This window comes from Sapajus apella, unplaced genomic scaffold (assembly GCF_009761245.1).
Source record: "Sapajus apella isolate SASKATOON/1434 unplaced genomic scaffold, GSC_monkey_1.0 scaffold25, whole genome shotgun sequence".
NCBI lineage: Eukaryota > Metazoa > Chordata > Mammalia > Primates > Cebidae > Sapajus > Sapajus apella.
In genome coordinates this window covers 23,506,358-23,531,444 of record NW_022436965.1, presented here as the reverse complement: position 1 = coordinate 23,531,444, position 25,087 = coordinate 23,506,358, and the positions used below count along the sequence as shown (strand labels likewise).

The 25,087-nt window shown below is 43.3% G+C and overlaps 1 protein-coding gene across 3 annotated transcripts in view; it reads right to left on the bottom strand.

The window, feature by feature from the left end:
* The window catches only part of RXRG (retinoid X receptor gamma), an 82,105-nt gene that overhangs the window by 17,392 nt on the left and 39,626 nt on the right, over nt 1–25,087 (bottom strand). For all 3 annotated transcript variants that reach the window (XM_032291541.1, XM_032291542.1, XM_032291539.1), the window contains 2 exons: nt 10,764–11,011; nt 1,941–2,085 (listed from right to left, as the gene is read on the bottom strand). In XM_032291541.1, the coding sequence (XP_032147432.1) occupies nt 1,941–2,085; nt 10,764–11,011 (393 nt within the window). The remainder of the gene's footprint in view (nt 1–1,940; nt 2,086–10,763; nt 11,012–25,087) is intronic.

Genomic DNA, 25,087 nt, shown 5'->3' with positions numbered 1-25,087 from the left:
GAAGGAAGGAAGGAAGGAAGGAAGGAAGGAAGGAAGGAAGGAAGGAAAAAATTAGCCAGGCATGGTGGTGCGTGCCTGTGGTCCCAGCTACTTCAGAGGCTGAGGTATGAGAATCACTTGAACCATGAGGCAGAGGTTGTAGTGAGACAAGATTGAGCCCCTGTACTCCAGCCTGGGTGATAGAGTGAGACCCTGTCTTGGAAAATAAAAATAAAAAGAAGGTGATTTTGCTTTATCCAGACTAATTTGTTGCATATTTCATTGCCCTTATTACCTGCTCCACACACGCAGTTTTTAATTACCCTAGGCCGGGGTGGCTAATTTGTGTCAGGAGAGCCACCAAGCCCAGCCTCACACAGGCATCATGAATCAATCACAATACTTTTTCTAGGTAGAAGTCTTTTCAATGCCAGGCACTATGCTTTATTGATTGAAATTGTGGAACTTCAAAAACATAAGGAAACAAATCATTCAAAACATATTTATGTCTAATTCTTGAATGTAATATGTGATGTCATTGAGCTACAGAAGTGACATGACTTTCTGTTTCACTTAGGTTTCCAGCATCTCAGGAGCTCACAGTTCAGAGGAAGCCATTCTCAGATGAAATGATGGTTAGACATAGGCTGCCTGAGGAAAGGCCAGCCTGTGACTCATTAGTTGACCATACTAGAGGCTGGCTTCTCACGTTGCTGAACTCATGGCAATGATAAATACAGGATTTTATCTTGGGCCCAGAAAACCTAGTGCTCTCAGATCTGAAATATTTGTCTTAGAGATATATGGGACCAATTTTTCAACTGTTTGGCACAGTCATTCCCATGGCTTTTCAATATTTAAATGAACCTCATAGACTTTCAACTAGAATAAGCATAGCAGAGAAAACACTCAGTTGGGCTATGGGTGATGTGCTGTTATGGCAATGACCAAGTTTGCATGATTTGGGAAGTGTTTTTTGAGAGCAAGCAAACATCAGCCATTCAGCTAGGTAAGTTCTAGGTGCCTGGAACTTTCAATGGAGTGACATTCTGTAGTGGCTTTGGTGACAGTAAGAAGGTAAGGAAATACTCAGTTAGCCATCATGGACAACTATAGAAAAGAAAATAACCTGCCCCTCTTATTATTCTTCAAATAGTCAAATCAGAGATTCAGATGTGTTCAAAATTGGTGGGGAGGAAAATATGGGACAGAAAGAATGGAGAGGAAAGAAGCAAGGAAAGAAATAACTGAGAAAGGGAGAAGAGAATCAAAGGTAAATGGTGAAAACACATTTGTTCCTGCCTATAAAAACATCTTGAAAACCTAGAATGTTATAGCAGGAGATATGCTAAAATATTAAAGGGTTTATCTTTCTTGGGGACCTCATGGGTAATTTTTTAACTTTTTCTTTGCAGTTTTCTAGTTCTTTCAAATCCTGTACATTAGGACATTATTTTTTACAATTGCTTATTTGGGAGGTTTTTTTTTTTAATACTGCTTTATTATTATTATTTTTTTTTGAGATGGGGTCTCACTCTGTGACCCAAGCTGGAATACAGTAGCATGATCACGGCTCACTGCAGCCTTGACTTCCCAGGCTGAAGCAATCCTCCCACCTCAGCTTCCCAATGTGCTGGGATTATAGGTGTGAGCCACCACACCCAGCAAAAATACTTGATAATCACAACAGCTTCTCTCTCTCAGATACATGTATAATAATGTGACTCCAGAGAGGGGTTTCTGCAATGTTTCCTGTAAATCTCATCCTCAAAAAATAAAGCCATACTTTAAATTCATCCAGACGGTAGCTTGTGAATGCAGTGACAGAAATGTACAGGTGGGTTCCCATCTAGCCCAACCTAAAGGGACACTTTCCTTTCATTGGGTACAAAGTATTCAGGTGGACAGTGAGCAACCCCTTCTCTGGGGCAGGTTAGCAGGCTGTCTGCTTCTGCATGTACCTGAGGATCTGTCTCCACAGATGGCACAGATGTGTTTAACCAGCGATCCAGGGCTGGTGGACGGGTAGTTCATGTTTCCAATCCCGGGAAGCCCTGCTAAGGGCTTGATGTCCTCTGAACTGCTGACACTGTTGACCACATTTAGCTGCAAGAGAAAAAAAATACTGTAAAGCACAGAGCCAGAGTAAACTCAATCCCAAAGGCCTAAGGCAACGAGGGCATACTCAAGAAAAAACAAGTTCTATTTCAAGAAACCGTTTCCAAGTGCAGAGTATTTGAAACTGCCTATCTGTGAGATGAACTTAAGGGAGGGAAAAAAATGTCATAGGAGGAACAAAATTATTTCCGGAAGCTAAAACCTAAACCAAAAATCATAACAACACAACTCCATTAGAGTCTCTCTGCTTTTATTCATTTTACTCATGTGTTTTATTTGAGCTAGAAATCCATACCAAATTACACACCTAGGACAATGTCAGCTGTGTATTTTAAAATTTTTATCAACTATTGACTGCCTATTCAGCCATGCTGCAAGAGGAGCTATGGCTCTCAGGCTAAAGACTTACACTCTAACAGAGCTAAGCAAAAAATGCAAATCCATTCATTAGTCAATCAACAGGCATTCCCCGGGCACTCAGCAAGCCAGACATTGTGCCAAGCTCTGGGGTACAAAGGCAAGGAAAAGTATACACCCAGAAGGAAAACACAGTGAAATGGAAAAGGACATGTGTAATGGTCATCTCTGCAAGCACATTGAAAACGCAGACTCGAATACCCAAATCATTGTAGTAGCACCAAAAATTGGGTAGAAAGCCTGAGATCTATGTTTTAAACTTGTTTGTAATAGATTATCTTCCTGTGAAACTGTAAAATCTGTAGAGCCAGAGGCTGTGCCTGCCTTGTGTTTTCAGCACCTTCCTCATGGAGCCCAGCATGTAGTAGAGAGTCAGTAGATTTGAATGGCTGTATAAATGTATCTTGTACTATCCCTTCCTCATCCCTTATTGTAAGTTAACATCAGCTCCCCACCACCACCTCTGTGTCTCCCAGTGCTCTTGGGAAGATTCCTAAGGAACTGCTGCTAAGCGTCTTGTTTCACCAAACAAAGTAAGTTGAATAAATTTGAGCCAGTGATCCAATCAGCAATAGAAACCTAGAAAGTATATCTCACATTCCTCAAAAATGTACAATGTCATCAAGGAGTTAGAACATGCACAAGAAAATAAGAACATTTACAAGCAAGCTCACATGAAGGTAGTGCAGGGTTTGTACTACCAGTAGAGGTAAACGTTTAGGGGTTAGGAACCACCGACTTCCCATGGTCTGTCTGAATTTTAAATCATATTGCCTAACCAAAGTGACAATAATTCTCAAACTGAATCAAAGGTAGGATTTTCCTCTCTATTCAAGGCCTTTGGGACAGAAGAAAAGTTCAATAAAGCAGAAACTACACAGAGCCTAAACTAAGTTCCTTCTAAATTCACTAGCTTTTTCAATTCACTAAGCAAATATTTATTGAGCGCAGAAGGCAAACAGAGGCTATCAGTTAAACGTTGTGAGGGATACAAAGAAGAAAAGACACAGCCTTTGGTGCTTTGTTTGGAAATCAACATCACTATTAATTTTTAAAAATTAATTTGCATAACAAATGACAACATGTGTGATCAAAGAATTCTCTCTTTCATCCTGCACCGCCCCCTTTTTTTACAGAAGGCTATAAGACATCTGGAACTTGTAACCAGCATTTTGTTTTCACAGGAAAACATTTTGTTTTCATACGTTCTTAACCCTGGGAGCTTTGAAGAAAAACATGGCCCCCATGTCTTGAGATTCTGATTCCATGAGTCTCAGGTAGGATCTCAGCTATAGCATTTTTTTTTTTTTTTTTTTTTTTCTCCCTGAGATGGAGTCTCCCTCTGTCATCCAGGTTAGAGTACAGTGGCGTGATCTCCAGCTCACTGCAACCTCCATCTCCCTGGCTCAAGCAACCTTTCCCCTGCCTCAGCCTCCCGAGCAGCTGGAATTACAGGCACATGCCACCATGCCGGCTATTTTTTTTTTTTTTTGTATTTTTAGTAGAGATGGGATTTCACCATGTTGGCCAGACTGGTCTTGAACTCCTGACTTCAGGCAATCTGCCCACCCCGGCCTCCCAAAGTGCTGGGATTACAGGCATGAGCCACTGCACTCGGCCAGCTTTGGCATTTCTTTAATTTCACCAGATAACGTTCATGTGCAGCCAGGGTCAAGAACCACTGCCGTAGTGTAACTACTAGGCAATAACTTTCCTCAAGGGCCTCAAAGAAACAGATGAGCACCTAGGTCCAACTGATGAAATGGAAGAATTTTAGGTCAGATGCCCCCCACAGAGATAGCCCTCTAATTGACCATGGTTCCATCCCCAAGTCCTCAGATGGACAAGAAAAGTCATGGGAAAAAGGAAGAAACCACCATCACCTGCGGCTCAAGAGGATCTCACCCTTCCTTCTCCTCCTATCCCTATCTCCAGCAGGACCAGCTCCACTGCCACCAACCTGCAGCAACCACAGAGAGTAATGATTGCCATTGCTACCGTCCTCGGAAAGCTTGCTCATTGCTAATTAATTATGTTAATCCTCACAACAACCCTTAGAGGTCTTCCTATTTACAGATAAGGACATTGAGACTTAAAGTGAGTTTATTCCTTTGTTTATTCAGAAATAATATGGAGATCCACAAAGGAGGGAGATGCAGGCACTGCCTGAAGCAACTGGCCATTAATGAGATTAAAAGTCAGTTTGGATTATTTAGGAAGGAAAGATCACATGCTATTGAGATCAGGGAAGACTTCATGAAGGAAGCTGGGACTTGACAGCCTTCAAAAATGGGTAGGATTTTGGATGGGCTACTTATGGGCAGAAAACTTTGAGAGCAGAGGCCTAGAGGGAAGCCCAAGTGTTTGTGGAGCAAAGATGTCTGGTGGATGGATGGGATATAAAGCTGAGAAGTGGGCTATGACAGAGCCTAGAAGCTGAATTGCCTGGATAGGAGAATGGATTTAGTTTGGGAAGCAATAAGCAGCTACTAGAGGTTTGGAGCAGAGAAATAATGACCTGAAACTACCTCAGTGAAGTAAATGAGGCAGAGCTTCAGGAAAGATTGAAGGAAACATGTAAGGCTATTGCACCTACTGGGACACCAGGTTAGGTACCTTGCCAGGCCTGACTGCTTGGAGCTAGAACACCAGGATCCTGGATTCTAAACCATCATGCCTCCTTTACCACCTTGTCTGCCTTGGGTGACAGGCGGTCCTCAATCCTCACCTGCCCTAGCAGCTTCCATCCCCACCTCCTTGGCCAGGAGCCCCTAGAGGAACATACTTGCTTTAAGGCACTTTCTCCCCAGTCGTAGCCAGCAGCCCCTCTCCAACACTCCTCCTCTTCATGAGTGGATGGTGGCGGGAGGGGCAGCTGGGACAGGTGGGTTGATGTTTTCTCTCCCCATCTCTCTGGCTGGCTTGGGGTTTGTTTTGGGCTCAGAGCAATGGCAGATGAGATCAAAGGCAGCCATCAGAGCATAAACCCATTAGCTGCCTGGTCCCCAAGTCCCCCATTCCCTGCTGTCTTGTTCCATTAGAAACAGTCTACTGAAATAAGCACTTTAGAGCCAGGATTCACCAGGCAACTCCTATCTGCTCCTGCACGCAAGCCGACTGCTCCCTGAGAACAGGAAAGAAACTTACTTGTCTGCTGGATTGTCTTCCCTTTTGCAGACTCAGCCAGGGACCAAATTCATTCTAGATGCTTCTGGAGCCATCCTTGAACACTGAGTCCTGCATTTCTGAGCTGTGTTCAGCCCAAATCCTTCTGCCAAAGGTTAGGCTGCAGGCAGGCCCTCCTGTTCCAGGGCACAGAATCCTTCCACTGGCACAGCCTTAATCTAGTTAGGGCCTTTGTCATAAGGGGTAATAAGCCTGGACCTCCGACCTGGGTTTGGTCTAAACCTGCCATTTCCTAGCCACGCCGTCTTAATCAGGTCACTTCACTTAGCAAAGACTCTATTTCCTCATTTCTAGGTGAGTGTGTGTATCGTTGGCGGGCAGAGAGGTTGAAGCTTCAAGCCTTTTGTCCCTGGCTCAACCAGATCTGCTTTTATCTTATGTATATATTAGGTTTCCAAATATGCTTTCATCTGAAGAAAAGACTTTATGACTTTATTTTTTAAAATCATCAGACTAGATGAACTTTAAAGTCTATACCAATTCTAACATTTGCAATTTTTACTTATTTTCTATAAAAATGCAGACAGATTTAAGAGGATAGTAATTCAGTTATCAATAAATACCTAAGCAGAAATTAGCAGTGATAGAACCCAGGTCAGGCTGCAGAGTTCAGGAGGGGAGAAAAAGACAGCAGTATCCCAAAGATCTGTAAGGCCCATTTCAGAGTCCAGTGAGCAGACATCATGCTGACAAATATGCAGTACACACACACACACACACACACACACACACACACACAGAGAGAGAGAGAGAGAGAGAGAGAGGAATGTTTCCTAGATCACATTATCTAAAAAGTACATAAATATCTTCCCAATTATATACTGATGTATTTAGAAATTGCATCACTCCGCTTAGATGCTCCCCAGACCAGGGATGGAATCTCATACACAATTTTGGTACCTTCCATGCCCAGTTCTGGGCCTGGTTCAATAAATGTTTGTTGAAATGAATTTCTCTAGAACCTTTCAGAAACACAGTACACCTGAATTACCTAAGTGTATAATACTATCACCTGGGAATAATCACAATACCAAGTTACTGCTATAGAGCAATGCACACCTTGAGAAGTGATTTTTAAATCCACATCTCCTTTGACATGCTTTAAAAAAAATCCCTGTAGGGTAATCAGGGCAAATATTTCTAACCTCACAATAAAGAAAAGGAAACTGAAACAGAAACAAGTTACAGTGGTTTGCAAAAGATTGCACAATTCCTGCCTTCATCGTACCAGTTCTGATCTCTTTACTCCTCAAGATAAAAAAATCCAACAGCTGCAAAAAGAGAAGCTCAAACAACGAAATGACAGAGCACAGAGTAGGAAACTGGCCCTGCCTGCTGCCCCCACCCCTAGACACTTCCTCCCCCCCCACACCCCCAAATCGTACTTACCCAAGACCCAGGTCACAGAATGAACATCCCTCCATCATTAATCCCTCTCAGCCCAGTCGTGGGCAAGGAAGGCAGGGTGCATATTAATAATCTGCCCAGATGATCCACAGGGTCCAGCTCACTGTGGCTAATACCAAGGCCTTTGGTCTGGTGTCGTCTTAACTGGGCAAAGCTTTGCTGCTGTGTGGTTCAAGGAGCCCAAGCCCAGAACACTGCTCAGGGTCTCAGGCTGTTGAGCTTCTCCAGCACTTGGCAAGCTTAATATAGCTCCCCAAAGCCAAACTTGGCCTTGGCCTCTGCACACAGCCCAGTTGGCCAGGACCAAAGCTTCCATCTGACCTTTCAACCCCAATCCCTCTGTACAGACATACGGTCCAGGAATAGTGGCCCTGCTACTCACACAGCTCTGAGGATGAATTGACTAGCCAGGCTTGGCTCAATCAGACTTGAGTGTGGTTGCTAAAAGCAGCCTTAGAGGGATGGTGCCTTGCCCAATTCCTACCCACAGGATCTGTCTACCACCTCCCCCTATTTTATTTCTTTTTAGATTCTGTGACTTTTATTTGAAACTATCTTGTTTATTCCTTAGGCTTTTGTCTTTCCTGACTGCTATTGTGTAAGTGCCATGACAGTACAAACTTTGCCCACCTTATTCCGTGCTTATCCCTAAAACTTAGGACACTAAAATTTAGAACCTGATGCATAGTAGGTCCACATAAATAGTTACTGGGATGAATGCCAATGCCTTTTGCAAAACTGTACTTTCATCCCAAAACTTCAATGTATTTTCTGTCTCTAACTACCAGATTTTACTGGCCTTCCTGAACTCTGTTCACAGGAAAGAAAGGTAATAAACCAACTTCACACATTATGAAGCATAGGGTATCAACGGCCCTGATGATTACGGTAGGTAGGAGTGGCATAAATGCATGTACACCCCTTCTGCTTCCCCATCCCCACTCCTCTGCACACTTTTACCCTCTCACTGGGGTCAAGGAATATATACCGAGCAATTTATAGGTCCTTCTCTTTGCTCCCTTCAGGTCTCCCCCTGACAGCGTACATGTAGCACCCAAGTTCAGTGTATCTGCATCATGTGGCCACCTCTCCCATAAGATTCCTTGGGAGCACTGATTATCCATCTTTTAATCCTTGGCAACCAGTAGGAAGATCTTGGGGTCACTGTGCAAGTCAGCATATAACAGAGCTGTGAACACAGGGCTGCAGGCCAGGGGACAGGTCCTCATTGTGGCTCTGTTTTTGTGGCTGTGTGAGGCTGGCCAAGTCACTTGGGCTCCCCAAGTCTTGCTACTTCATTTGTGGAAGAAAGGATTTGGATAGAATGAGCGATCCTCATTTGAGCAGGAGTAGGGCCGTGAGAATCCCCTGTGGGGCTTTTGCTTCCTTCACAAGGGCCAAAATATGGGATGAGGGAGAATGTGTACTCTGAAAAAGGTCCTGCAGGTGAGAACCATAAGATTAGAAACTGGGGTGAAGATAACTGGCCAAATTAGACCCAATAAAGTAGTTTATTTGGCCTGAGGAATGCTTTAAAAGTCTTTGACTTTGAACAGCTTTGAGGGAGCAGGGCAGCTCTCCACAGTCTACACCTGCCCTCATTCACTTACACACCCCTTGTTCACTCACCTGTGTTACCCGACTGGCCCCAGCTCCTGTAATCCCTACACTAGCTGATCTCTCAGGCCGTCTCCAAATTATCTATTCTATGGAGCAACACATTTTTGAAGTCCTTACTGTCCCTATGCTATAACTCCATATGAATTTGCTTTCAGACCCCTAGAATATGAGTTGTCTCAGAGGAGACTCCAGGTATGGTCACTGATGTTCTCTCTCTGGAGTAGCAGAAAATGCCAACATAAAAGGAGCCCTGCCTCTTCTTCAAAACTACAAAACTACATTCAAAGGACACTTTGGGACTGTGTTAGTAATCTCCAGAGAAACAGAATCTACAGGAGGAGAGTGTGTGTGTGTGTGTGTGTGTGTGTGTGTGTGTGTGTGTTTAAAATTTTATTATAAGCAATTGTCTCACATGATTATGGAGGCTGACAAGTCCCAGGATCCACAGGGTGAGTCAGCAAGCTGGAGACCCAAAAAAGCTCATGGCATAGTCCAAAGGCCAGCAGGCTTGAGACCCAGGAAGAGCAAATGCTTCGGTTCAAGTTCAGAGACAGGAAAAAAATAATGTCACAGTTCAAAGGTCATTAGGCAGGAAAGTTTCCTGTTACTCAGAGGACGGTGAGCTTTTTTGTTCTATTCAGATCTTCAACTAATTGGATGATGCCCACTCACATTAGGGAGGACAAACTCCTTTACTCAGTCTACCTTATTTAAATGTTCATCTAATCCAAAAACACCCTCAAAGAAACACCCAGAACAATGTTTAACCAAATGTGAGGGCATCCTATGGCCCAGTCAAGTTGACACATAAATTTTGCCATCCTAAGAACCTGCCAGTTCTGCCTCTAGGTGTGCTGGCAGATGAGGCAGCAGAGATCCTTGCTATTACACAGGAAAAGAAGAAGGTGTGGCAGATGGGATTATTGTTCCTAATACTTCACTCCTTCTAGTCCTTCATATTCTTTGCATCGTGTCTCTGTAGTACCTCCCGCTAGTATAGACACAGCTTTCTTCCTTCCCTCATCAATGTTGGAATCAGTCATATGGTTTTCTTAAGCTGATGGAATATCAGTGGGCATGATTTGAGCAGAGACTTCACTGTGCTTTCTGGATTGGGTTTGGACTTTTGTACTTCTATGATACCCCATGAGAAAAGCATGCCATAGGTAGCTACTGCTCCTTTACAATGGGACATGATGAGCCTGAAGCTGAGTCTATTCACCCACTAACTGAAGCAGAGCCATCTATCCTAGCTTAAGGTAGGCATATGAGTGAGAAGATAAGAGTTTGAGGATTTTTGTTATGTGGTATTATTGCAGCAAGAGCCAACCACTACAAGAGGGGAAAGGTGATGACCTTAGTGTGGCATTGCTAGAATGAAGTAAAGACATCTGGCCATCCTATAGGCTCTGCAGAGCAACAACCTAGCATGAACCATGCACATACCTCTTCTCTTCCTTCATGACAGAAGGCACTCGAAATTAACGTGGGTAAAATTTCCTTCTCGACTTCCCATAGTTTTAGAGACAGCATGCAACACAGTGTGCCTTGCTCTCAATTTGTCCACTGCCATACCTGCCTATTTCTCCTCTCAGCTGTAAGCTCTGGAGAGCAATGACCATACCCTGATTGTTTCTGCATTACCTTTAACAAGAGCACATGGCACTTCAGTGACTCAATAAATGCTCATGATTGAATTGAGAGGAATAAAAGGGGTCCACTCTGCTGATGCGAGTTGTCCATAAACAACCCTAGAGATGTTGAAATCACAGCCAGTGTTGAACTACTAAAACCACAAGGGAGGGTCCCTTTTGGTCACAGTCTCCTGGACCATGAGGAGTCGTCAGGTCTTCAGGACTACTCAGCCTGAGGACACACGCAATGAAGACCCTGCCTGAGGGACATCTGCAGACACCATCCAACCCCTTCAGCAAGCACGCGTTACACACATGCTAAGTGCTGGTTCTGCTCCAGGGGCAGCCTGGGTGAAACCACATAAGACAGCTGGAAAGGCCTTGGAGAGGAAGAACACCTACCTGAGAGCTGGGTGGGGCAACCAGGTTGATTCCTGGAGGGGCTGCCAGTGCTCCTGTGGGTGGGCCCATGGCAGAGGTGATGACTCGATATGGAGAGCCCAGGGCATTAAGGGGGGTCCCCACTGCACTCAGAGTCCGTGGGGCACTCACTGGGGTGTCCGTGTAGCTGGGGTGGCTGTCCATTGGTTTCCCCGTGGACAAGGCTGCCGACGGGCTCATGGATGTAGAGCCAGTGTGGCCAGGGGAGCCTGTAAGGAGAAAAAGAATATAGGTGGTCGGAGGCTGGGAGGCATGAAAAGGGGCCCTGTGGAGACAGAGGCCCAGCCCCACCTTTCTTTCCTGTATCCTGCCCTTCCTTTTAGCCTACATGCCTGTGAGCCCTAGCTGCTCTCACTTACACTATCCTGATGATATAAAGAGAATCGAAGGAGACAGAGGGGAGAGGGCCCGCCCTAGGACAGAAATAAGCATGGATGTTTTATTTCTCTGGGGCCCAGACTGAATCCACTCTGGACTATGCCAGATCTACAGCCAATGGAACAAGGGGTACAGCCCAGAAGCCCTGGCCTGAGTGACTATGGCCTGGGCCAGCCAGCCAGGGAAGGTGAGTCTATACCAAACCTCAAGTGCAGTGAGTGAGTAGGTTCCCAGAATTCCCTGCCTAGAACTCATATTGCTCTGAGAATAGGGGCAAGGCTGAGATTCATTCATTCATTTAAACCTAACGAACATTTATTAGGGTGCCAGGTGCTGGGGATTCAGAGCTGAAGAGCACACAGTCACTGACATCAGGGGAAGGTAGAGGCTGTGTCATACCCCTGGTTTCCTATATCTTTTTAAGGTTTATGTACATGATGTTCTTGTCCTGTCCATCTCCATAGCACAGGGTTAATTAGCACTCAGGGGAGAAGACTTGGAATGGACTAGGCATGGCTTTATGGCCACAGAGGGCCAGGAAGCACAGGAAGGCAAGTGCAGACAGGCCTGCTGAGGCCATTTCTGCCTCTGAGAAGAGAATGCTGCACCCACAAATGTCTGTGGAACAGGGTCTGGGCGAGGAGGTCATCAGTACCACTTTCTTCCAATAAATTGAGCCCATATCCCCCTATAGTCAAAAGCAAACTCGAGATGAAACAGAAGAGGGGCCTCCTGTCATCTTGAGAGCCCCACATGGAACATTCTCTCCATAAGAGAGGAGCTGTAAGCTTTAGGAGGTGTGGCAGCAAAGCAGAGACTAGAAATCACCACAGGGCAGCCCACCGTGGATCACATCACTAGATCCCTGTGCAGGCAGCATGCAAGAACAGATGCGAAGTAGCCCTGTGCACAGCAGCTGCATGCGACGCATCCATGGCACCCATGCCATGGATAGAAAGTGAGAGGATTAAGTGCTCAGTAAACATGGTCTGCTGGAGAAGCTACCCCATTCTTGGATGCCTACTGTGGGTCAGATACCTTGCCAAACAGATGTGATATGGAGTGGAGGAAGTCATATGCCTGATGTTATGTGACTCACTATTCATCCAACACGTACTTCTTGAGGGCCTGCTACATGCAAGGCACTGTCCTAAGCCTTTGGGCAACATCAGTGAGTGCTAAGTGTAGTGTTAGGAGCAGGATGCTGGGAGGAACTTGCTTCCTTCAAGTTCTGGAGGAGAGCGGGAAGCGTCAGAAATATAACTGTGATCCAAGATGGCTGATCACTAGCAGCTCAGGATTGCAGCTCCCACTGAAAGAGCAGAGAACGAGAGGACGCCACACTTTCAGATCAATTTTTGTTGCTCACACATCAGGAGATTCCCAGCGGAGGAGCCCCACGTGTCGCCAGCGTGACTCTTGAGGCCGGTGAGGCGGTTTTGCCGCTGCCTTGGTGTGGCGGTTCTTGGTGCAGAGTCAGAAAAGCACCATCAATCTTAAAGCCGCTGTTTTGGCCGGAGCAGTGGGTTGCTCAGATTCTAGCGCCAGGAATCAACAAGTTGGACGTCCATTCAGAAACTCAACTATAAAGACGGTAATTATAAAGACCACAGATAGATAAATTTATAATAAAGGGAAGAAGCCAGCCTAAAAAGGCTGAGAATACCCAAAATCAGAATGCCTCTCCCTCTACAGGGGATCACAGTTCCTCATCAGAAACAGAACAAGGCTTGATGGAGAAAGACTGTGTTCCATTAGCAGAAGCTGGCTTTAAAAAGTGGATGATAAGAAATTTCTGGGAATTAAAAGAACTTGTTCTAACCCAATGCAAAGAAACCAAGAACTTTGAAAAAAGGTTTGAAGAAATGTTAACAATAACACACAATTTAGAGAGGAATATAAGTGAATTAATGGAGCTGAAAAATACAACACGAGAACTTCGCGAACTATGCACAAGTTTTAACAGCCGAATTGATCAAGCAGAAGAAAAGATATCAGAGGTCGAAGACCAACTTCATGAAATAAAACAAAAAGACAAGATTAGAGAAAAAAGGATAAAAAAGAACGAGCAAAGTCTCCAAGAAATATGGGACTATGTGAAAAGACCTAATCTACGTTTGATAGGTGTACCTGAATGTGACGAAGAGAATCAATCCAAGCTGGAAAATATGCTTCAGGATATTATTCAGGAAAACTTTCCTAACCTAGCAAGGCAGGACAATATTCAACTCCAGGAAATACAGAGAACACCACAAAAATATTCCTCAAGAAGACCAACCTCAAGGCACATAATCGCCAGATTCACCAGGGTTGAAATGAAAGAGAAAATACTGAGTGCAGCCAGAGAGAAAGGTCAGGTTACCCATAAAGGGAAGCCCATCAGACTCACAGCAGATCTCTCAGTAGAAACCCTACAAGCCAGAAGAGAGTGGGGGCCAATGATCAACATCCTTAAAGAAAAAAACTTTCAACCCAGAATTTTACATCCAGCCAAACAAAGCTTCATAAGCGAAGGAAAAATAAAATCTTTGTGAACAAGCAAGCACTCAGAGATTTCATCACCACCAGGCCTGCTTTACAAGAGCTTCTGAAAGAACCACTACAAATAGAAAGGAACAACCAGTATCAGCCTTTCTAAAAAGTACCAAAAAATAAAGAACATCAACATAATTAAGAAATTGCATCAACTAATGGGCAAAACAGCCAGCTAACATTAAATGACAGTATCAAACACACATATATTGTTATTAATTCTAATCTTAAATCGACTAAATCCCCCAATCCAAAGACACAGACAGGCAAAAAAAGCCAAGACCCATTGGTATGCTACATCCAGATCCATCTCACATGCAAGGATACATAAAGACTCAAAACAAAGGGATGGCGAAAAATTTGCCAACCAAATGGAGAGCTAAAATAAATAAATAGAAAGCAGGAGTTACAATTTTGCTGATAAAATAGATTTCAAAGCAACAAAGATCAAAAGAAGCAAAGAAGGATATTACATAAAGATAAAAGGATCAATGTAACAAGAAGAGCTAAAGATCCTAAACATATATGCACCCAATACAGAAATACCCAGATATATAAGACAAAGAGACTTGGACCCCCACACAATAATAGCGGGAGACTTCAACATCAATATTAGATAGATCAATGAGACAGAATGTTAACATCGATATCCAGGATTTGAACTCAGATCTGGAACAAGTAGACTTAATTAACATTCATAGAACTCTCCACTTTAATACACAAAATATACACTCTTATCAGTACTACATCACATGTATTTACAGGTTTAAATGAAATATTGGTTAGCTGCTTGTTAATTATTTTCTTCCCTCATTTTTATGTCTCTATTATTAAACACAATTACAGGCATACCCAGTTTTAGACTGCATTCTAGCCCGGGCAATAAAGCAACACCCCTGTTCTCTCTCCCTCTTCCTCTTCCTCTTTCTTCCTTTCCTTTATTCTTTTTCTTTTTTTTTTTTTTTTTTTCTTTTTTTTTTTTTTTTCTCGTTCAAAAAAAAAAAAAGAAATATAACTGTGAAACTACTCCTAAACATAAATATCCTACTGGAAAAAGATGTCAACCTGCAGTTTCTCTTGGAGCTTTTGCTAGCTTAGTTAAGGGCTACTTGTGGAAAGAAGTCACTCCAAGGAAGCTGTGACCCTCTTATCATTTTACCTATGGAGCTTCGGCCTGTCAGGGACAATTGCCTCATAAACGGATAGGTCCCAATACCCCATGTCTTAAGTACTACAACCAGGGAGGAAACAGGCTGTGGGCCCACAGGGGAGTGGCAAAGGGGTTAAAATGAATAACTCAAACATTTATTATGTGTCCTCAATAGCATCAGGCAATTTCCATAACTCTTTATCTTGACCATAAGCCTATGAAGTCATTTCAGCCTTTTGCAGATGAGAAACTTAAGGCTCCATCTAACTGCAAACCATTCTCAGTTTCAAGATGATTTACCTCTGCCTCCATTGTCTAGATGCTCTTATTCATCCTTCAAGGTCTAACTCATGTACCACCTCCTCCAGGAAGCTTTTCCTGGTGTTCCTGGTCTGGTTTGCTACCCTTTTTTGGTTTTCTAAAACTGTCTGTACTTACTCACATCTTGCATTTGTTATGCTGTATCGCCGTATTTGTTTATCCCCCTGTCTTTCCTCTAAACAAAAAGGAAAAAAACCAGGTCCAGTTTTGTTTCTCCAACTCTATCAGAGTATCTGGCACTGCCCAGGTAGTAACTGGCAAAGCCTCAATTCGAATTGTCAATCTGAAACCCCCACTTTCCTCTGCGTTTGCTGTCAAGGACAGCAGAGATGATTGGAGAGCCATCTGCACCAAGAGTACAAGATGACTCAATTCTGAAGTGATCTCAAGCTGAAAGTTCATCTGAAGGAGAGAAAAGAGGGCAGCACTCAAGAACTAAAGCCAAAAAAACCAAGACTCTTTTCAGATGGCCACTAATTGGAAAGAGCAGTTTTAGACTCTTCCAAGGCCCTGGGGGCTCTGACATTTAACGAGGCTAATGTATACCTTGAGTCTGTTACTAAGATAAAGTGTGACAGGTGAGTTAGGAGCCAGCCCTGACTCAATGGACTAGAAGCCATAAACTCCACTGGGAAGGCAGCTGTCCTTCCCCACGACCAAGCTATCTGAAGGAAACTGACTTTCCCTTTTTCCTTAGGCTTGCCCAAAACAGACCAGATGACCCTGCAACTTTCCTTCTTATTCTGCTTTAAACAGATAGAAAGATCGCGCCTTCTATTTCTTTACCCCCAGGGTCAAGAACCAAAGCCTGACACCAGGCCTAGGCCAAGGGGACAGACAAGAGCAAGAGTTTGCTTCACACATTCATCAACCCAACAGTTCCAGGGTGCAGACCCTCTGCCACCAGTGACAACGGGCATTTTAAGTGATATGTTGACAAACTTTAAAAAATTATTTTATATTTATGTTTTCTGTTTCCTTTTGCTTATAGGGAGTGACTGAGCTCTCCTTTTTTGTTATAAAATTATCTTTCTAAAGATAGCTATTTAAGCTTTCCTGAAAAGAGTAAATTGATCTAAGAAAAAGTCTAAGTACAGAGGATATATAAAATATCATGAAAATAGTATGCAAAGAAATGATGTTTAAAAAACATCAACCTGCACAAAAATATACAAATATGGACTTTGAAGAACTCATGAGTTGTTTCAAAAATAAAATGTGATAATGATATGAAAGTGATTTGAAATTTAAAGCACATTTTTGTTGTTGTTATCGTTATTAATAAAACATGAGGCAATTTGACTACTTAGCGCAGTGGTGAAAATGGTACATTGTTGAGATATAATGAAATAATGAGTTAAAGTTTGGTTCTTAACGGCCTTTAAAACGTGGTTTATTTCTTTAAAACGTGATTGAGTCAATGACCCAGAAAAGGTGGGCTATTTTATAACTACTTTTTAAAAAATAAAATAGAATTTAAAAAGACAAATACATCTTAGACAAATACATTTTAGTTCTTTGCCTTTTACAAAGGCCCAGTAGTTCTTAGAAATAAATAGCTTTCCTTGTCTAAAAGACAAGTTGAAAAATACTAACTTTTATGACAAAAGTGTTTCTCAATGGAAAATTAATCTATTCTCCCAAATAGACACTAATGCATACCTGTCCGTGATGTTTTTGTCAGCCTTTCTCACTTCTTTTTTTTTTTTTTTTTTCCACAGCCCCATGGAAACTACAGCAAGTACCAAAAGGCACCACAGTTTTCCATAAACCTGATTATATCTTATTTCTTTTCCTTCCTCACCTAGCCTTCTGGTTAAGCTCTGAACTAGATAGAAAACTGAAGGTTTCCCCTCAGCACCAGCTGAAAGTAGGCAGGCTCCTGTTTGAAGGATGAATGATGTTTATTGCAAATTGATCCAGGGTAGGCTCTGTCTATCCCTCAACTTAGGGCAAGTCTAGTCCAAATCTGAAGTCGAGGTTTTCTCTAATTTTTCCTTTTGGTCCTTACAATGATTTGGATGCATGTGTCCCTCCAACATTTGTGTAGGAATTTAAACTATAAGAGAGCAGTAAGAGGTGGGGCCTTTTGGAGGTGAGCAGGCCATGAGGGCTCCACCCTCATAAATGGGATTAATGTCCTTATAAAAGAGGACTTCAGAGAACTGCCTGGCCCTTTCATCTCTTCCGCTTGAGAGGATGCACCATTTGTCCGTTTTTCTGTCCCTTCCATCCCGTGAGGCACCATCTTGGAAGCAGAGAATAGCCCTCACCAGACACTGAACCCCTCGTGCCTTGATCCTGAATTTTCAAGTCTCCAGAAATGTGAGCAATAAATATCTATTATTTATAAATTACCTAGTTTGAGGTATCTTATAGCACAAGATACCAGCAGGAGAAATGGCCTGATCCAGTCTCTCAGCCCAACTCATACTGTGGCATGACCCCTGGCTCCAGCATCCCATGAAGCTTGCTCCCCGCCTTCCCCTATGCCCTCTTGATCTTCCAGCCTCCTATGCCAGGCCCACTGCCCAAATGCCTGGAAAATGCACAAGTCTATATTTTGCAGAGTTCATTCTCTTTGCTCAGGCAATGACTTTATTACAAAATACCTTAACTGATGAGAAAGTGCTAGCAGAGTTCCTCAAAAGGTTTTCTTCTCTCCTGGCAACATACCCAAGCATAGCATTGCATACTCCTGGGCCTCATTTCCCCCAGTAAGGAGGGCACTCAGTGACCTGTAAGATCCCTTCCAGCACTAATGTTTCATGAGCATTAGGTAGGACATGGCTTATTGGCATTGAAAAGAAAGAAGTGCAGGTCTTGGTGGTCTGGAATGGCCTGCGTCTGGACTGGGTGCTGAAGGGCACCTGTCATCATCAACTGGACCATGTTAGGCCTTCAAACCATTCGGCATTTCAATTAAAGGTGCTGAGAGCGTCACCAGGAGCCAAACTGCGACGGGAATCCATACAGTGCATGACTCTACGATGACTCCAAAAGTCTCTGTGTGCACTGATGGCACTAGGCTTCAGGGCTGCAGGACTGAGGAGACAAGAGCTCCAAAGTCCAAGAGTTCTAGGTGGAACTTGAGGCTCTGCTGCTTTCCAGGTATATAAATTTGAGCAAGGTACATGGCCTCTGTAAATTGCAGTTTCCTCAGTCATAAATTGAGACAAATAGGCCCATCTCAGAGGACTGCTGAACGCTCCTGAGACCATGAGGTCCATCAAGTTTTTGTTAATGTATATAACTAGGTATAGAGTTTATCAACAGAAATTATTTGTATAAGAAATCAATGTCCCTGATGTTGACCAGAACCACAATCTCTAAACAATGAATTGCATGCGTGCGTGTGTGTGTGTCTGTGTGTGTGTGTGTATGTGTGTGTGTGTGTGATAGAGAGAGAGAGAGAGAGAGAGAGAAAGAGAGAGAGAGAGAGAGAGGGAGAGAGAGAGAGAGAGAGACTTACCAAGAAAGGGGACACAAAAGCCCGGGTACTTAGAACTACAGAATTCTTACCAAGGTAAGGAAGTTGCTTAGCAACCTCATCCTCAGCCAATAAAAGCAAAATGTCAAGCATGCAGTTTTTCTGACTGGCCAGACAAGAGAGCAAATGGCTTGGTGTTTCCCCCGCTTTGCTGCTGTGCCAGGAAGGGTAGAGAGTTTGCTCTCCCACTAGCAACCCTCTTCAGGTTGGAATGGAAACTTGTAATGAATCATTGATAATGGCTAACGCCCACCCATGGGGAAAGGGACACAGCTAAAGACTTGGCATTTCTCAGAGTCAGGAGTCTCCATATTAAGTCACGGGAGCACCATGGGGCCCTATCCCTCTCTGATCTCTCCCACGGTGGAGCTGTCACACACCAAAGCCTGACTCCATTCCTCCAGTGGAGGGATATGGTGTGAAAGCCCAACAATCATAGGATTCTCAGACACCTGGCTTGTTCTTCTTTGTCTGCAGCAAATTTACTCACATATTCTTTCCATGCTTGGCTCTTAACACAGACATGCCGCTGAGTAAAGTCGGCAGGAGACTGCCAGGCACAGGCACTTCAACCAACAACTGCCTGCCACCTCCTCTGCTGTGTAACAATAACAATAACTAATATTTACGGAGCAGTCGCCACAAGCCAGACATGGTTCTAAACGCTTTACATATACATGTTGAGCATCTCTACTCCAAAAATCCCAAATCCAAAATGCTCCAAAATCCAAAACTTTTTGAGCACTGACATGACTCCCAAAAGAAATGTTCATTGGAGTATTTGGGATTTTTTGGATTAGGAATGCATAACCAGTAAGTATATAATGTAAATATCCCAAAATCAAAAGAAAAAAAAATCTGAAATATCTTGATTCCCAAGCATTTCCAATAAGGGATACTCAATCTGGAGTAGCTAACATTTATTAGGCACCTACTATGTGCCAAGCACCTTTCCAAGGGCATGACATGCAGCATCTTGTTTAATATTCTCAAGGGCCCTTGAAAATAAGATACTATTAGTACCTCATCCCCATTTTACTGACAGGGAAGTGGAGCCACAGGGAGGTTGAGCAAACTGCCTAAGATCCCCTAGCTGGTAAGGAGCAGGGCTAGGATCCAAGTTCAGGCAGTCTTGTGCCAGGCCTGCTGTGCTGAACTCCTGCACTGTGTTTGCCACTTGCCAGGGTGGAGGGGAGATAGCAGAAGGTAACCCAGATAAGCCCCAAATGGGTGGAGTATGTGTAAGGACAACTAAGATATTCAATTCTTGCCCTATGCTCTTCACAACTTACTTATGGATCATAATGCATTCTTTTCCTTGAACATACATAATTGCAGCAAACAAACAAAATGACTAGGAGTGGGGGGGGGCAGGAGACTGGGTCCCCAAAGGTGCTAATAAAATGAGGATTCAAATATTTTTCCGGGTGGACCTCCATTTATTTTAATATGTGAAACCCGATTTTGCATTCTGGAGTAGAGGTTGGCAAACTTTTTCTTTCAAGGGTCAGACAGTAAGTATTTCAGTCTTTGCTGGCTGTGCCGTCTCTGTGACAACCACTCACAATATCCTTTGCAGTGTGAAAGAAGCCACAGTCAATGTGTAAGCTAACACATACAGATGTGGCTGCGTTCCAATAAGCTTGCAGACCCCTAGAGGATCATTCTGGAGAAGTTTTGTTACCATTACCATTTCTGATTGCTCTTCCATTAGTAGTGATTCCCAACACCTTAGCTCCACACTGTTCTTCCTCCACCTTCCCTGTCACAGAGCCAGATTGACTATCAAAGCTACACAGAGGGGCCTGCAGATCAGTGAGTTCAACCCCTCCGTTATAAGCAAGGACACTGGGGAAACCAGAGATGGCTTGCCCGGGACCTGTGGCTGTTTGTGGTCTTCAAACTGAGTTCCCATGAGTCCCCTTGGAGCCACCTGGGGTAGCAGGAAGAGAAGTAGAGGGGGCTGAGCCACAGAGAGTCCTTCTCCCCACTTTGGTAAAATAACTCAATGCTACCAACCATATGGGGTAAGGGTTAACTTTCCACAGTGTGAGGGCTAAATAAAATCAAGCCTGGAAAATTGTAAACACATAATACAAGTTAATTCCCTTTTTCTATAGAAAATCTGGAGACTATGGCACTAAATTTAGCTAGAATTTCGTATGTACCTTTTTCTTAGAGGAGATCCACCTGTTCTTAAAGTGTCAGACTGCACACTATGAGGTGCTGACAAAGTAAATAAGACATGGATTCTGCCCCAGAGAGAACACTGTTTTCAGAAAATTATGTTTTAACCAATCATCCTATGGCAGGTGCTCATGAGGTCAGACAGAAAGGGAGCCATAACCTGAGACTTCCAACCCCTATCATCTTCAGGGGACCCTCTCCCCAGGCGGTGACCCTGATAAGTCCTGAACCCCTCCATTTCCTCAAATACAAATTGAACAACCTGGAGTTCCTTGCCCTTTTATCAGCTACTGTAGCCAGATGGGGGCACAAGTTGGGGACAGCAAGAGTTTCAAGGTTAAAAATCAATCCCAAACTCCTGGTGGGATTTCAGAATTAACATCCAAACTTGAAAAATGGAAAGGCCTGTTATCATCTTTAATTCAAAAAGCATTTACAAGATGTCAGATGAACGGAAAACAAAGTGCTTAATGAATATTTTGGAGTGTTTCTTCTAGGCTGGTTGCCTGGGTTTCATTTCTGCGATTCAACATCTTTGTTCCACCTTTTCATTTTACTGGTCACTAGTGTCATGGGGAAGCAGGCTCCTGGAGGGTTCAGGGCTCACCATAATATCTGTGTTTTCACCACCCCAGCGATGTGTAGAGCAGAGGTGAGAGAGCAAGGGAAGAACATCCTAGGCTAATGGAGAATGCCAGTTAGCCAGCCAGCACACCTGGCTAAGCATCTGCTTGTACATGGGCTGTGCAAGACACCAAGAGCTTGAAGCCCATCCCCCGCCCAGGCAGACTGTATAAACTAGTTACAAGCTCTGAAGCCTTCCAAACATTTGGAGGTTAATTATTTCTACAAATTTTTCTTAAGGCTGAGTTTAAGTGAATGGATCCAAAGAATTCGGGGATGTAGAGCTTGAGAACAGATATGCTCTGAATATTACCCAATGGTAACATTGGACTAGGAATATAGTTCCTGCATTTTAAGATGACTACTGTCTTTAGAAAACAATCTATAGAGATTGTCTTGTTCAGATAGAGAAAACCTATCTGAACAAGAAACCCAGAGAGAGAAAGAAACAGAGGTCATGGATTCAAGGGCTGGGTGTGCACATAATTGATGTTCAAGAACTTTAGGAACAAGAGGAGAACTGGGAGCACCCTTATTGGCATCTGCTTCAAACACTCATTGACATCTGCCTTCATGGACTAACCAGTACATGATGTACCAGTATAAGGAATTGGCTTAAAGGGACAGCCAGCCGGTCCTCGTTAGCAGGATCCCCTGGAGCCTCTCATTTGTTAGTGATGGCATAATATCCATCTGCACCAGCAAGGTCTATAATTTGGTGCTGGCTGGGAAAGGTGGCGTGCAAGCAAAATGTCATTAATTATATGCAGAAATGTTCACAGAAATTCTGCTAGACTAGACTCAAATTCTAGGTCTATAATAATTTGCAGCAAGCCCTCAAAAGGGCCGCTTTATCATTCTGAACCTCAGTTTCCTAATCTGTCTAATGGGAATAATTTCTGCCATGCAGACTACACTGAGTCGGTTTGAAGCTTGAGTGATATAGACAGTGGCCTCCAGGAGGGGCCCCTCTATCTGTAGTGCCTAGCACAGGGCTTGGCATAGAATAGGCACTCAACAAATATCTTTTGACTGATACAACCAATGATTGGTATGAAAATAAATAGCACATGTTTATAAAGAGTTCTAGGAGTATAAGGCATTATGTAGCGAATGGAATAAGCTTGGACCCAGGAGCCAGAAGAAGTGCTGTTTTTGCCTATGTAGTCTTGGGCAAGTCTCTCAACCTCTCTGGAATTATTTTCTCTTCTATAAAATGAGGTGGTTCTTCAAGTTCTAAAATTCTGGTTTCTGAACAAAAATAACCAACATGGTCTTATTAATTTACAACATAATTAATTCAGAGTGGTGACTAAATTGGTCATGGTATAAACTAGTTTGTATTTGTTCATTCACAGAATAATAATAAAAAAGGTTAAGCAAATAAGATGGTAGAAGTGTTGAGCCTATTTAAAATACATATGTTTTCAAGCAATTTAAAAAGCAGAGTAGGAGCACATTAGCATGTTAACGGGGTGTTAATTACAAAAGAATCTTTTAAAGCAGGTTTTCTAAAATCCCCACTTAGTAACCATTAGCTTTTGGTGCTTGAAACACAAACTATTCACACGTGTTACTTAGAAGTAATAAAATTGTAATTTAAAAGTAATCTGCCAACTTGTCACAAATTTAGACTGATTTTTCTCTCAATTGATCCAAATGAGTGAGGTTTTGCTATAATTATATATAATGCTGGTGATAATGAGGCTGATTATCAATCTTTCCCAGCTTCTCACTACCTCCATCATTACAGATTTTAGGGGAGGGGGCGGGGGTGGAGGGAAATGGGAGGAGTGGGAGCAAGGGGAGGAGGGGTGTGGAGGAGAGGGAGAGAGGCAGGGATGCCACTCTCTACCTCCCCCTTCCTTCAGGCACTAGAACCAACCCCAGCTCCCACCCCGAGCAGCTCATCAGCCCTTCTCTGGGGGCTGCATGAATCCAGGTGGAACTGCCCTGTGAGGCTCGGAAAGGCTAGCCAGCTTGTCCGAACTGGGGTTGCATGAAGCATACAGCAGCATCAACCCATCAGCTAATGCATCTTTTCATTCTCACATTCCCACTGAGAGGCTGAGAGGGCTGAGCCTCCGGGGGCAGAAGGAGGGCCTCTTCTACATGCTCTCCACTCTGCCACATGTTCCTTGATTTCCTACTGAGGAAGCCAGAAAGGGCTTTGGTAGCAGAGAAGGCTTCCTTCTCATCAGAAGAAAGCTTCTCTCTGCTCCCTATTCCCTGGAAATTTAATGTCTAACATCTTGTTTCCTCCATCTGTTAAAATGTAGAGCTTTGCACCAGTAAAACAGGTATCAAATATTTTCTCATTCATTTCAGGCTGATTGTGCAGCCTAAATGTTTATGTGAAGGTCCCTTTGAAAATGCTGATAATAATTCAAATGTAAGAAATGCATATGAGCTCATCCCTGGTGTCTGAGTAGCTCTTTTGTGGAAAGAGTAGGGAGAAGATTGGGCTGGGCTGGGAGCCCTGAGGAAGGGAACCAAAACTGGGGATTGAATTGCGAAGAGCAGGAGTCAGGATGTGGAGTGTTCTAGTGAGAAAGGGCCAGGGTCAAAATCCTGGGAGAGGCCAACTATTGATTGGGAAGGGGCAGGAAGGACTGTGCTGGGTAACTGCTGTAAGAATTTACAGAGTCGTACAGTATAGGACATGGTAGGGCTGGGATTAACATCCGGACCTGCTGCTTTCCCTCATGTTTGAATACCACTTGTATCATTTATTAGCCAAGTTCCCTTTGGCAAGTTATTAATTTCTCTGTCCCCCAGTTTTCACATCTGTGTATTGAGGATAAGAAAACTACCAACGTTTAAGTGGTGTTGTAGTTATGAAATGAGTTGATATAGGTTAAGTATTCCTTATTCAAAATGCTTAACAAACACCAGAAGTGTTTTGGATTTTGGATTTTTTTTTATTTTGAAATATTTGCATTATACTTAGCAATTGAGCCTCTATAATCCAGAAATCTGAAATCCAAAATGCTCCGATGAGCATTTCCTTTGAGCATCATCTTGGCACTCAAAAAGTTCTGGATTTTGGAGCATTTCAGATTATAGATGCTTGGATTAGGGATACTCAACCTGTATTTTCACTTTTTTCTTATCACTGAGCTAGGGCTGAGTCAATCTCATGAGAGCCACCAAAGTCCACACATTCTAGAAAATATACTTCCATTCCCTGGGCCTCTGTTTCTTCTACTTTAAAAAAGAGGAGAAAACACCAGCTTCCTCTGGGACGCTCGCCACCCAATGCTGGTGGCTAAGTTCTCTGCAGATCTAGAAGCTTCATAATGAGGGGAAGGAAGAGGTGGGGCATTTAGATTACTCTTTGCACAATTTCTTCCCCCAGTTGCTATTCAGCTCTCTATCTCTTGGTGAGATTGTAAATGTTTTAGAAAATAGTTTATACTAAATATGTTCCTTCCTAAATCACATAAACAGTTACTCCTTCCCACATAAACCGTAACCACTTATGCTCATGGTAGGTTCCAATTAGCCACCCACATATCTGTGGAGGGGAAAAATATGTTCTAGCATGTACACACACATACAAGCACTTCCAACTCAACCCCTTCTCTGTGGCTATTTTCAGGT